Genomic DNA, 13,836 nt, shown 5'->3' with positions numbered 1-13,836 from the left:
GTGTGGATCCCTAATCGATTGAATTGAAGCATCTTTTTAGTTATAATAATCAACACTGTACCAGCAATCTTTTTTCAATTGTACGTATATTGTATGTAAGAACGAACTAAGAACTTTTGTATACATACAACATACCTATTAAGTTGTAAGAATCTGTAAATGCAACTCAGACCTCTTTTTGTTGCTTCGTTTCCTGAAAGAAAGTACAAAAATTATATAGTTGATGTAATATTTTCTAAAAAATCTACTATCGATTAGCTGAAAGCTTTTTTAAAAGTTTGTATAGAGCATCTGTTAGTAGTCTGTAATAAACGAGGAAGCCAGCCTTACTTACACTCGCACGCTCGATGTGTCGCTAATTCGCGACATGTCTGAACCGACATCTCTCTATAAATCACCCGGTCCATATTTAATCGTGCACGAATCGCGATCTGATCCAGTGCACCTGTTTAAGCTCATTCATGGCAGCAATACCATTCGATAAATTAGTCGAGTCAGTCCAATTGCTCTTGTTGTCTGATTCAGACAAAATCATATATAGTCATGATTCACTTACAATATTGTTCTCCGGAGCTCCGAAATAAAACCCCTGAGCAGCTATGACAACGATGTTCGAAGTTATCAGGATGAATATGCCCAAAGAGTGCTTCCCCATCCACTCGAACACGCGCGTCGTCGATCTCCAACCATAAACATCAACCTGTGCTCGAGGAGGTTCATGGTTTCACTACAATTTGACTATGTGTAATATGATAACAAAAATCATAGTACGATACTAGGAGACTTCTTACAAGAATATAGAACAAACAAAGAGTGATTCCAGCCGATGCTGAAGTCACCATCGTGTAACTGACGGTGTACAAGGATTTGTTTAACGGCATCCCTGAAGACAATCGAGACGAGGTTTTAAGACAAAGTTTTTGAATCGATGACAACATTTTAATGTTAAGACATCAAATATAAAAAACATGTGCGTACCTAACAACACGAGAAATACACCAACACACATCGACAAAATTGAGAATGTCGACCATTTGATCAATCGATCTTTGTGATGCTGGAACACAATCCGAAAACAACTATAATCTTCAATATTACATGTTGCAAAGAAAATGAGCTTGTTCATCCAATTTTTTTTACCAAAAACATCAAATCAAACATCTATATTTTATTTGAATATTATATTGAAAATTAATTTTAAATACAAAATATCACATCAACATCTATTTATATTATATCAAATAACTATTTCAATTCAAAATTTTACTATTCAAATTCCAAACAAATAGTAAAATTTTTGACAAGGGTGTTCTCTTTTATAGGATTTTACACAAATTTTACTATTCATAATAAAACTTTTCTCCAAAAACATCAAATTAAAAATCTATTTTTTATTTTTTATATTATACTAAAAATCAATTTTATATTCAAAACATGGTATCAACGTCTATTTATATAACATCATACAACTATTTCATTCTTACATGACTCCCCAAAAATTTACCAAAAAAATAAAATAAAAAATCAAAATATACAAATAAAAATCAACAAGGACACAAAATATCATTCTCTATAATACTTTTACGATATCTCCATACTTTACAACAAAGCACTTAAAACTATAAATGCTAAACAAACACACTAAAAAAGTATCTCACCGGGACATGTAATAAAATGTGGCCGTAATGGAGCCCAATGATGCAGGTCACCGCAGCCGGGATTGAACTGTAACCACACCCAATTAGTTACAAATTAACATTTTATTGACAAACATGCGATGAACATCACAAACTGATTTACCTTAAAACACCTTCAGGATCGAAAGGAGCATGACACCACGAGGGCGATGATTGTGGAACTTGTCCTTGCCCAGACATATTGCATTCCTGAGTTTCGGATACAATATTGTAGGAAAACAACTTATTGTCATAAAATGTAAATTTTCGGTCAGCAAACCTTTAGATTCCGGTAAACAGGTTTTGCATAAAGATGATTGATTCCAAGAACATGACGGTCTATCATGCCAGCGGAGTTACAAGCAGGTCCAAGATCGCCTCTTACCGAACACCTCACCTATATTTGAACAAAATAAAATTTATTACATGCAGTATATGGAATCAATCGGATAACTCTATGGTTAAGGTAGCATCCGGGACATTCTTACAGTGTAACTACGGCTGTCATTTGCTGTCATCACAGAGGAACTTCCCCGGACATCAGAGAATTGCCAGTCGGGAACATATAAGCCGTACAGTAACCCTAAATACACAGCAGACAGCAACACCACTACGCACCTAAGACATAGAAAACATTTAAGGTTGTCCTATGATTACAAAGTAAGAACAAAGCAATGTACAGCCTTGTGGGGGTTACGGCGCTAAATTTTATAATTCATCATTGTACTGACATCACTGCATGTAATAGACAGATAACACGTAATATAATAACATACATTACATGATTTATGTTATAATATAAATATATTGTATGACATAGTCTACCAATGATTTCCAACACAGATAATATATTCATGCAACACACCTACAAGTATGAACTAACAAGTGTTAGTGCAGTTTATATGCTATGTTAAATTATTACCATGTACTGTAATAAAATGTATTGTATATTATTATTATATGTGTTGTCAAACATGTACTGTATGTTTTGATTAAATATGCTAACTTAGTCAAATTAGTACCATCTTAATTTGACTCGGTCAGTACAAAAATTACTCCGTAAATAAAAACATGTATTGTCGGTGTATTTTTTATGTGGTGACACCGTAACCAAACTCGTACAACCTTGGTTATCCTAAGGTTGTCTGGACCGAATAAATAGACAAATATCGGTTCAAACAAAACTGTTCGGACTCACCACTGCCAAATATAAGTTCGAAGAAAGCCATCCCGGCTTTCTCTTGGAAGCCATATTTCACACAATGCAGCCACAAAATATCCAATCGCAATCCTCTACATAATAAACATTTTCCATGAAAAATGATTAGCTGAGGTTGTCTACACAACCATTGATTCCACAAGTGTAAGGAAACCTAACCTGCAAGATTCCGAGCCATCGAATCTTCTCAATGTCCACACCATATGTCAAGGAAGTAACCCCATGAAAATATCCACCTACAAGGGAGTAAAACATCAAAGGCAAATTGTTTACTTAATATTTTTAATGCCTAAGATTTTCTAAAAATATTACTCTATCCATTTTATCTATATTGTCACAATTACTATTTAAGGTTGTCCAACTTAAATAAATAGCCTATTTTCATCTATAATCAATGTGGTTTTCGCTTAATTGCTAATTTCTCCTACCTCTTATTTCTATTTACCAAAATAACTTCATATATTTCACTATTTACTCTACTAAATTCAAATATATTTTTCACTTTTTCATTGTACACAAACATGTTCACCAATATAATACTACTTCCGTCCGGCTCTAAGGGTTCCATTTACTTTTTGCGTGTTGATCTTTAAATATTAATTATTATATGAAAACGTCGTACAAATTAAGGGAAAAGGACAAAAATACTTTTATCAGTGTCTTATAATACTATTATAATGACATTTGTGCAAAAAATTATACAAATATAAAAATATTTTTAATATTAAGTACAATAACGCAAAAGGTAAATGAGACCCTTAGAGCCGGACGGTGGAAGTATTATTTTTCTTTAATCTACTATCAGAAATACAAACAATACAATATAAACATACAATATATACACGTAAAAATAAAAGTTAGCAAAAACACACATATTATTTCATATAATATTTTGACGATTTTCACCTCACAACAAAAACACCTAAGAACTATAAACGCTAAACAAACACACCCATAGTTAATCAAAACATTGAAATCATGAATCATTCATGAAATACCCTGAAGAAGAATGCCAAGGAGAAATAATTTCAATGCTCTAAGGACAACCTTCAATGTAGCTCCAAATTTGTTGGGAACTTTCTGCAAATATAGGCATAAGCACCCTCTCATATCACAATTGCATATTCTTTTTCAGACATTAAGGCAAGTAGACAAAAGATTCTTCTTACAAGTATTAATCCAGTTATATTTTACCTTGTATACAATGGCGACAGAAATTCCAGCAGCAAAAAGGAAAAAAGGCATCACAAATTCAGCTAAGTGGAGACCATTCCAAGGAACATGAGCAATGGTCGGGAAAATCGAACCGGCATAATCAACAAGCATCATTAGCTGATGAAACAAAAACATGTTTTAGTGCAGAGCAGAATCTATCAATATTGCAAACAAACATTGTCGGATCATGTAATTTTCGGGCAATCCTATAGGGATGCAATTGCTCAAGATAAATGAAGATAGAGAAATAAAAATATCTCTATTTCTTTTATTTGTTTGACTAAGTAAATCAAAATTGAAAAAATAAATAATTTTTCATTCTCTATTTTAGTTTCAGAAAAATGTAAAGAAATGAAAATTTGCAGTGTTCATATGATAAATTTTTTTCCCTACTATTCATATTTTACAATTTTTTATACACAGCGTTATTTTCTATTACAAAACATCAAATTCAAATTAAAAACTAAAACCAAAATAAGAAAATCCCCAACTAAACAACCAAAGTTTTCGACTAATTTTTGCTCTGCTGAATGCCTCTGTAGCTTACTTTATTCATCATCTCCTCTTAATCGATTTATCGTATCCTTTTCCACTCCACTATAGCGACAAAGTATCATCTCCTTCAAATTGATTACCATATTGCTACATTTCTAAGTTCTATTTCTCGGCTCTACCAAAGAAAATTAAATCTAATCCTCTATTGGATTCAGGGTGTGTTCATTTTGCATTCTAAACCTAAAACTACATTGACAATTCAGCTTCATGTTATCAATGCAAAATATCACATTAAAATAATATTTAGAAAAGAAAATAACACACACACAATCAAACCCAAACTAAACATACAAACCTGCTTTCCCAACAATTTTATCCTCTATTATAATGGTTTTTACAATTCAATTCTATGTAACAAACACGCCTAAAATTCGAAGACAAGGCTTACAAATCAGGAAAATCGAATGAATCTCCTAAATTATAAAGCGAGTCGATCAACTCAAGTAAAAGATTAGAAAATAAAAATTAAACTAAAAAAAAAATTCAGTGTTCTTACAAAAACGCTAAGCCCTCGAAAAACATCGAGCGAGGCGACGCGAGCAGCTTTTGATCGCTCCAATGGCCTCTCTTCTTCGGCGGCGCGGCTCTGCAGCAACGGCTCGATCTCCGGCGCCATTACAAACCCTACCCTATCGGAACTTGGAAAATTGGCTGTAATGGAATTTGATTCGATGCTCCATTAGAAATCGTCGCCTTTACGCTGTTCTTCAAATTGAAGAAAGCAGAAAGTCTGTAGCTATAGTGCTGAGTGATTTCTAAGGGAGACCGCAGGATCTGAACACCCGGTTCAGTTAATGCCTGACGCTAATAGAGTTGACGGTGTGGATGTTTTGGGAGTTTAGATCCCGGGAGTAGCTAGAATATACTCCAACTGCATTTGGATGACGTGGATGTACTTGTTCATTAGTTGACGAAGAGACTGTTGAAGACGGCCTTTTTTATACTACTCCCTCTTGTCTCGAAACAATTGATTTTATTAGTGATAATAATAAGTTATATTACTATTTTATATAATTAATAATAATTTTAAAATAAAAATTTAATATATAATTAATAATTAAAAAATATATTTAAATATTTTAAAAATTATATTATAATAAAAATATATAAATATAAATATTATTTTGTAAAAAATAAAATTTATATAATACAAGTAAATAAAAAAATATATTTATTTATTTATAATTAATATAAATTAATTTTATAAAAAATTAATAAATAAAAATATTTAATTTTTTAAAGATAGATGAAAATAAAAAAATTTTGAGTAAGTAATATATGTTATTTTTTTAATTAAATTTATTTATATTTATTAAATATGTATTGATTTATGATGTGTTTTTGTTAGAGTTTCTACTGTAGAAGCCTTGTTTTAGCTAACTCATAAAAAATCATTTCATACACTTTATTCTTCTACTCTGTTTTTGTGGGAAATTCGATCGGTCCCAAAAAGATTCAACACCTCCGAGTTTTATGCGCAACGGAAAATATGAAACTGTGAGTGGTCGATACAACTTTGCATACGTGGTTGCCTTGTGGTTGTAACAACAGTGTGTGTTTGTTCACCAATCGATGGGTGAGTGAGTGCAAAGAAAAAAAACACACACGAGGTTTGTTTACCCAGTTCGATTTTCCAACCTACATCTGGGGGATTTCAATCCAGGAGTCTTAACTAAACCAAATACTTGGTTTACACTATATAAGACATCAATCCGAACTACCCAACCTATCTTCTACCAAAGCTCCATTTAGTTTTACAAATTCCTATGGATTGGTTGTTACTGTACCGTAACGACACCAGCAAATCAGCGACCAAGCTAAGAATAAGGTTGCATACCAGATGGTTATCTCTTTCGGCTTCAACTCCAAAAAATTCTTCTTCTTATTTTCAATCATCTATGGATGAGTTCTCTCAACACTCTATCTAGTGGAGAGAATAATACTCTTTAAGTTTTGGTTGCTTACACATAAAAACAAACATGCATCCATACAAAATACAAATACTGCATACAAGATGACAAATCTGACTGTGTGCTGTCTTTGGGGCAGCAAGGACGAGGCATTAAATGCCCTCCAGGAAGAGTGCAACATGCAAGTGTCAACTCCTGCATGTCCTTTATATGGGACAGGTCAATTTGTCCAAAGTATTAATTATCTAGCAAGTTTAACCTGCACAAAGGTGGCAATTCGGCCACAGTTTCTATTTGTAAAATATTTGTCAAAATTGTATAACACAACTACTGCGATAACCTGACAGATTAATAGCAAAAAAAAAGTTTTGATTTTTTGCTTGTTCCAACAATTTTTATTTTTATTTATTTATTATTTTTCTACCCATACATTCACACACTCGATGAGAATTTCACCTAACTCAAGCATACATGCACCCACCTGGAATCGAACTCAGAATCGAGCCCTCAAGTGAGGAATGTCTCACTATTTGATCTACAAAATTTTGACCTATTCCCTTATTATGTTCCAATTAGTGTCGGACACAGGTAATTCATTCATTATATTTTAAAATATTTATTTATTTTAAAAATATATCAAATTAATATTTATATTTAAATTTATATAATATTATTTAAATACAATATTATAAATAACATATATGAAGATGTATCGATGGCAGTTTGAATTGTTGATCTCTCGCTCTTGTATTTATCTATAATATCCGTTTTACCCTTACCTTTTCAAAATATCATCGCTTAACCGCTCTATAATTTTTTTCTTTTACCCCTCTTAATTTCAATATGGCAACGAAACTCTATATGGTTCATTCCAAGAAACCGTACAGTCGTACTAGCATTCGCCTTTCTTTTCTAGTTATGTATAATCGAGCGTTGTCACCGTTGTCCTCATCAACCGCCAATTCTTGTTATAAGTCCAATCCAGTCCGGTTTCACCACGAGGATGGCTGCTTTCGTATACCCCTTATCGCGAGTGTTTGTGAAATTAGAATTATCTATTAGATAATAGAGTTACAATATGCACATATAGAGAAGTATATACGACCCTTAATGGGCTATGTACAACATATATACGAACAATAGTTATTTCGATTTTCGTGGTTTGTCGTTACAGGGTTTATCTGTAATGATCCTATTTGTTTTTTTTTTTCTCTTTTCATTTCCCGAGGATGATGACAGACATGTTTATCCGTTACCAACTTGGTTCTGGATCTCCTTGGATGATATCATTTTTTATTAGTTTCTGTGCTAGATGGTTTTGGAAACTTAGAATCTCTAATTGGGGTTTCTTTGAAGGAATAAGTGAGGTATAAGCTTAGATCTAGTCGAATGATCTTCCAAAATATTGTAATGGTGGTCACAATTTTTTGCTCAAAGCTTGTGCAGGTTTCGCTTGGCATTTGACGCTTAATCTACGTCTCTGTTGAAATTGGAACTATGGTTGTCTCGGAAGGTGTGGCTCTGGATATTGCAAACTTCTCTCCAAATTTGCTCACATTCGGTTCATGAGAAATGTATTTTCTCTCCACAGTTGTATGTGCCAAGAATTCCATACTTAAACGTTGTGACCCTGATCAAGTAGCAATTAAGATCATAGATAGTAATGAAACAATGTGAGCCATTACTATTCTCTCATATTTTTGTTTTTGGTATCTTAAATGCATGGCTTATGTAGCTTTTGGTTTATGATATCCATTGCTCTTTTCCTATATTAAACAAGTTGGTTGGGATGGAACCTGAGGGTAGACGCTATTGTGTTTGTTTTATATACAAAGCTTGTGCCTGGATGGAACAAGGTAGTCAGATTGTTATACAAGTGGGATTCGAACGGAAGTGGAGTTGTGATTGTTTGATTATAAGAATAAGAAAGAGAAAGGAGACGAGGAAGAGGCATTGCATTGTTGCTATATATATATATATATATATATATAAGGCCTAAGTATATTTGAATACTTTAATTGATTGAATGAGTTAGGGTGTGTTTCTCCAGCCCGGTTTTGGGCTGGATTACTGTTTGCATAGTAATCGAGCCCAAAACTCGGCTATTGGGGTTCGGGGGGACATGTCTGACAATGTTTTCTTTTTTTTTTTAGTTTTTTTTTAAATTATAAATATAAAAAATTACAATAATTATAATTTAATAAAATATATACAATATACTTCCTCTGTCCAGCTACAAAGTATACATATTTCTATATTGGGACGTCCAATTGCAAAATAACCATTTCATTAAATACCCCATTTTTTTTTTTCACAAATACCCTTACTTTACATCACATCATTACTTTTATATAAAAAAATAAGGGCAAAAATATAATTACATTACTTTTACCTACCCACTATAATTAAAATACTATTAATTTTTAAACTCCGCCCCAAAAGTAAATGTATACTTATTATGTGGACGGAGGGAATATATGTTATTTAGTTAGAATAAAATTTTTTATAATACAATTAAATAAAAATTTAGAAATATGTACGTAGGTATAATATAAATTTATAATCAAATTATACAAATTAATAAAAAATTATATTATTATATTCATTACCATAAAATCAATACACATCAAAACTCTCCAAACCCAACCCAAACCTAAACACAAAATAAACACATAAATTCAAACTCACCTCAAAATTCAAATAAAAACCAAATCTAAACCCAAACCTAAATTTTCCCAAACCCCCCTAAAGAAACACACCCTTAACGAATGAGTGAGCAAGTGTACATACATATATATATGTATACAATACAAAGTTTATATGTATATATATTTATATATATATATATATAATAAAGAATGCATAGTTAATATTTATTGAAACAATATTTTGGATTTGAACTTCCAAAGTGAGTTGTTTACCCTCAAAAGATAAAAAAAAAATCTTAAATACGAAAACTCAAGACTGCTAATCAATCATCTACATAATAAGAATTTTATTAGTATATGAGAAAATAATGTAAAACAATAGCCCAGAACTAAAGATATATTAATATAATATATGTATATATGAATATGTCTACCAATGCACAATATTTGTTTTCAAGTTTGGAATATAGCAGTATAGAGGCTAGAATAACTAGTCAAATTTCAAGGTATATATATAAAGAACATAACATTATGCATTATCTGGCATAGTTGAACGAATTTCATACATATGTTTGGTCTATTATATGTTTTTCCATATATGAAATATATCAACAAGTCCCTGTTTTACGAATGCCCACGTGGTGAATGCCCCTGTTGTCCCAACTTTTGCTATTTTGTTGTTTCACAAAATCTAGAGCCTAATTTATTACAAGATTTTAGCTTATTTAATATGTTTCCATCCCGTACTCTTTGGTTCTAGCTTTTCGGGGTCTTCTCAGGTATCTACGATTCAACTGCACGCATCTTTGAAATCGTTGGAACTCATTTTCTTTTTTTGGCTGGTATATGAATTGTATTGCGTTTGATGGTTTTTTCGATTGTGTTTTTGTTTGCCATTGCTCCGACCATCTTATATGCTCTGGGTTTTTTTTCAAGTTGGGTTGACCGTAGTGTGTTTCCACCTTAAAAGAAGTGTATTTCTGGTGTTAGCTACAAGGTATGCTTGTCGCATGTTTAAATTTTGTTGGTTCTTCTCCCATTTCTTAGTAGGTCATGGATCGTGACTTATCAACTCTCATACAATTTTAAGTTATTTAGGCCTTACCTTTCAATAGAGGGGATTTTAAAAACTTTCGTATTGACTTCTGAAAGGATGGAGCCGAAGAAGGGTGCCATATATGTTAAATTAGTTCAGTTAATTTGTAAGGTTTTCTTTCAGATGAGAGAGCCTGAAGGTTGTCCAACTGTTGTTGTTCGGTCTTCTTTCATTTATTTGTTTTTTTTAATTGTATTCAAAGGTCTTTCCTTTTAGTAAGTTAAGCTAATTATGGTGCCGGTTCTATTCTTTTGTCCATTTTTTATCGATAAAATGACATTTTTCTATTTCTTTAAAGCCAACGTATCACATTTTCTTTGGGGTGGATTGAATTAAGTACGTTGATGTGTCTTTTAGGTCATGATCCGTCCCTTTTATTTGCCAATTAAAAATGACCGTTGACATTGGCTCAATCATACTGAAAAAATTTAGTCCCGATGTTAGGTTCATTTGTAAATTGAGATTTCTATTCGTCCAATGAAGGGTATAGGTTAGTGGTCTGAAATGCGTGTTCTCCTCCTGCCTTCACCATGTATCGTTGTTTGGACATGTTTGAATGTTTAGTTTGGTTTTTTTTTGGGCAAAATTATGTCCTTTTTCATTCCACCTTTCTAACGTATGCATTAGTCATCTTATTTTTTCTTAAAAAAATATTTTCTTTAATTTGGGCTATTGTCTTGGATTTACGTTTCTTTTGGAATGGGCAGTATAACTGTTTTCCAGTATTCCCGAATCAAATTGATCGATTCTAATTCGTTTCGACCTACTAGCTTTCTCGTGAGCACCTTTGATTATATCAAAACATTTTATTTGAAAACAAACAATGCCGAATTCGGCCCCTTCCAATGACCACAGTTTGGAAGGATCTTGAAAATTTTTGATTTGTTTATGGTTTTTTTTTATAATAAATTTTTTGCTTTTATTAGAGGTAAAAAAAGGATGGAGAGTGTGTGCAGTTGGCTCTGAATGTTTTGCAAAGTTGATGGATTGGTCTCAGTTAAAATAGGCCGAAAGAGGGTCTTACTATGGACCATCTTTTGCCTTGCTGAGGCATTGGATTTCAGTAAGCTTACAAATGCGATTGTATGGCCGTTTTTCACCTTCAGATCATAACATTTGCATTTGTAGGGAATGACATTTGGTTTTTTAATAAAATGGCCGCAGTGGACCTTCCACCAGCGGGCAACGACAATTTTCGAGGACAACCACAACGACTTGCCCTCCCCAGAAAACACCGTATTTTTCTAATTTTCTGCCACCGGAAATGAGCGATAGCGATCGGCGGTGACTGCCGTCGACGGTGGCCATTACCAAGGAGGGCAACGGGTGGATACCCTTTCTGATGAGTTTTTTTTTGTGTAATTTTTTATTTTCTATTTTATTATATTTAAAAAAATATATAATTGTGTTCTTTTTTGTTAATTTTTATTTTATATAAATATTGTAATTTATTTCAATTGTAATTAACATATATTGTGTAAATTCAATTTGTAGTTACTTTGATTTGTAGTTTCTTAGTGTGATGTGAAACAAGATGCTGCATTTACTTCGGTATGACTTTTTTTTTTTCCTGAAACAAGATGCTGCATTTGTAGTTACTTTAATTTTAAGTTTAAAACTAGATTTTATATATGTTGGCTATGATATAGTGTTATTACGTATTTACGCATGATGTCCAACTGTAGTTTGAAAGTACAGCTCCGAGTACTTTTACAGTAATGTTGGTGCAATTTTATTTCATATCAAATCGAAACTTGTGTGCGTTATGTTATATGTACCACTTTGTATTATCCATTATGCACTAATTTTTTTGGCCTACAAAATTTAACTAGTTTCGATATTAGCAACCTACCGACCTCAGGACATCTATCTAGTAATTAATCGAATTGTGTTCATCAGTTTGAAACTATATAACTAACAACATATTGTTGTTGTTGATATATCTCTTTCAGTGACGGATTTAGTACACATTACAACCTCAGGGAGCGAATGAATGTATAATATTCTAAATAGGGAAAGTGTTGAGGACATTTTGAACTACTGTATCAATAATTCAGATGCCTTTAAGATCAAAAACAATATATGGCATCCGTGCAAACACTATAAAAATACAGTGTTCTTATCAGTAGATGATGTGAAGTACCATTTGTACTCTAAAGGTTTTGTACCAAAGTACGATATGTGGACATGTCACGATGAGAAACATGACGAAGTGGTAGCTCATAATATTTTGAGTCATCACCTTTTGAATATACTATCGATCTATGAATATGAGATTATACTCAAATGGTGATGAATGTTGTAGGACCCATATTTGAGTGATGCGTGGCATATGATCGAAGAATCTTACCATGAAAATAAGAAATTGTATGATCTCCTTCAAGCAGTTGATGAGGAGTTGTGGCTTAATTGTAGGAAAGCAACTCTACTGTCTATGGTGTCAAGAATGTTGAACATTAAGGCTGATTTCAACTTGCCTAGGCGGTGGTTTAATGTGCGGTGTCAACTTATACATAATGTGATGCTGGAGGGCAACCATTTTTTGAAGAACCAAGGAAACTGATTGAAGAATTATGTTTACTATGTGAGAAAATAGACTGATGTCAGTTTGATTGTATGCTATTTTAGAAGAAGGATGTTGAACTTGACTATAGTAAGATGTGTGGAAAACCATGGTATAAAGAGATGAATGGAAGAACGGTGGTCATTCGATATATGTTCTATGTCCCAATCTTTTCGTGGCTTAAACGACTTTATGTCTCATCTCAAACCGCATCATATATAGGGTGGCATGAGGATCATCGATATGCGAATGCCGATGACATGTGTCACACGTGAGACTTATCGGCATAGACAAAGTTGGATACTAAGTATCCTTCATTTGGATACGAGCCAAGGAATATTAGGTTTCGACTATGCACCCAGTACTACTGATCAAATGTTGTGTCTTTTTAAATGATAAATCTTGATTTTGCCATATTTTATAACCTATATTTATTTAATTATTTATTTATTTATGTCGAATTTTGGTATTATTTATGTTAATTTATTTCAATAATTGTATTCATTTCATCTTGTTTGTATAATATTAATTTATTAATTTTTAAGTGTAATTTATAATTATTTTGATGTATAAATTAAATTAATTGATGTGTTTCTTGAATTATATTTTTAGGAATTATTTATGTGCAATTTAAGTATTTAATTTTGGCTAAATTAATTTGATTTATTATCAATTTAAATAAATATTTATAAGGTGTTTATTATACAGGTAAAATAATACTTGAAAACTGGTTTGAGAGTTCAAAATTGGCTTTAAAAAGCAAAAAAATGGCTTTAGGAGCAAAAAAACAGTTACCGACGCGAAAATCAACAAAAGTCAACCGTCAACGCACGAAAGTCAAAGTCAACCGCTGCGCGGAATTCAAGCGGCGGCCGCACAGAAAGCGCGAGCGCGGAAGGCAAGCAGTGGCTTGCGTAGAAAGTGAGCGGCGGCTGCATAGGAGTGCGCGAGCGC

The 13,836-nt window shown here is 32.5% G+C and overlaps 1 protein-coding gene across 2 annotated transcripts; it reads right to left on the bottom strand.

Annotated features, from left to right (window-relative positions):
• On the bottom strand, positions 1-5,465 carry LOC127251822 (uncharacterized). 2 transcript variants are annotated; one of them, XM_051275716.1, is made up of 14 exons: positions 5,162-5,465; positions 4,090-4,227; positions 3,894-3,975; positions 3,055-3,131; positions 2,875-2,969; positions 2,165-2,294; positions 1,957-2,073; positions 1,801-1,886; positions 1,659-1,725; positions 979-1,057; positions 792-883; positions 557-700; positions 335-454; positions 1-193 (listed from the first exon to the last, which is right to left on the bottom strand). In XM_051275716.1, exons 1-13 carry the CDS (start codon positions 5,279-5,281, stop codon positions 410-412), a joined length of 1,272 nt encoding a protein of 423 aa, XP_051131673.1. In that variant the 5' UTR covers positions 5,282-5,465; the 3' UTR covers positions 1-193; positions 335-409. The 2 variants fall into 2 exon arrangements, with proteins under 2 accessions (XP_051131673.1, XP_051131683.1); XM_051275726.1 differs by having other exon boundaries at positions 4-193; positions 335-445; positions 5,162-5,457.
• Positions 5,466-13,836: the final 8,371 nt, after the last annotated feature.

This window comes from Andrographis paniculata, unplaced genomic scaffold (genome assembly GCF_009805555.1).
Source record: "Andrographis paniculata isolate CXL003 unplaced genomic scaffold, ASM980555v1 Contig12END, whole genome shotgun sequence".
Taxonomy (NCBI): domain Eukaryota; kingdom Viridiplantae; phylum Streptophyta; class Magnoliopsida; order Lamiales; family Acanthaceae; genus Andrographis; species Andrographis paniculata.
The sequence above is the reverse complement of the archived record's forward strand: the minus strand, read 5'-3'. Positions and strand labels throughout refer to the sequence as shown.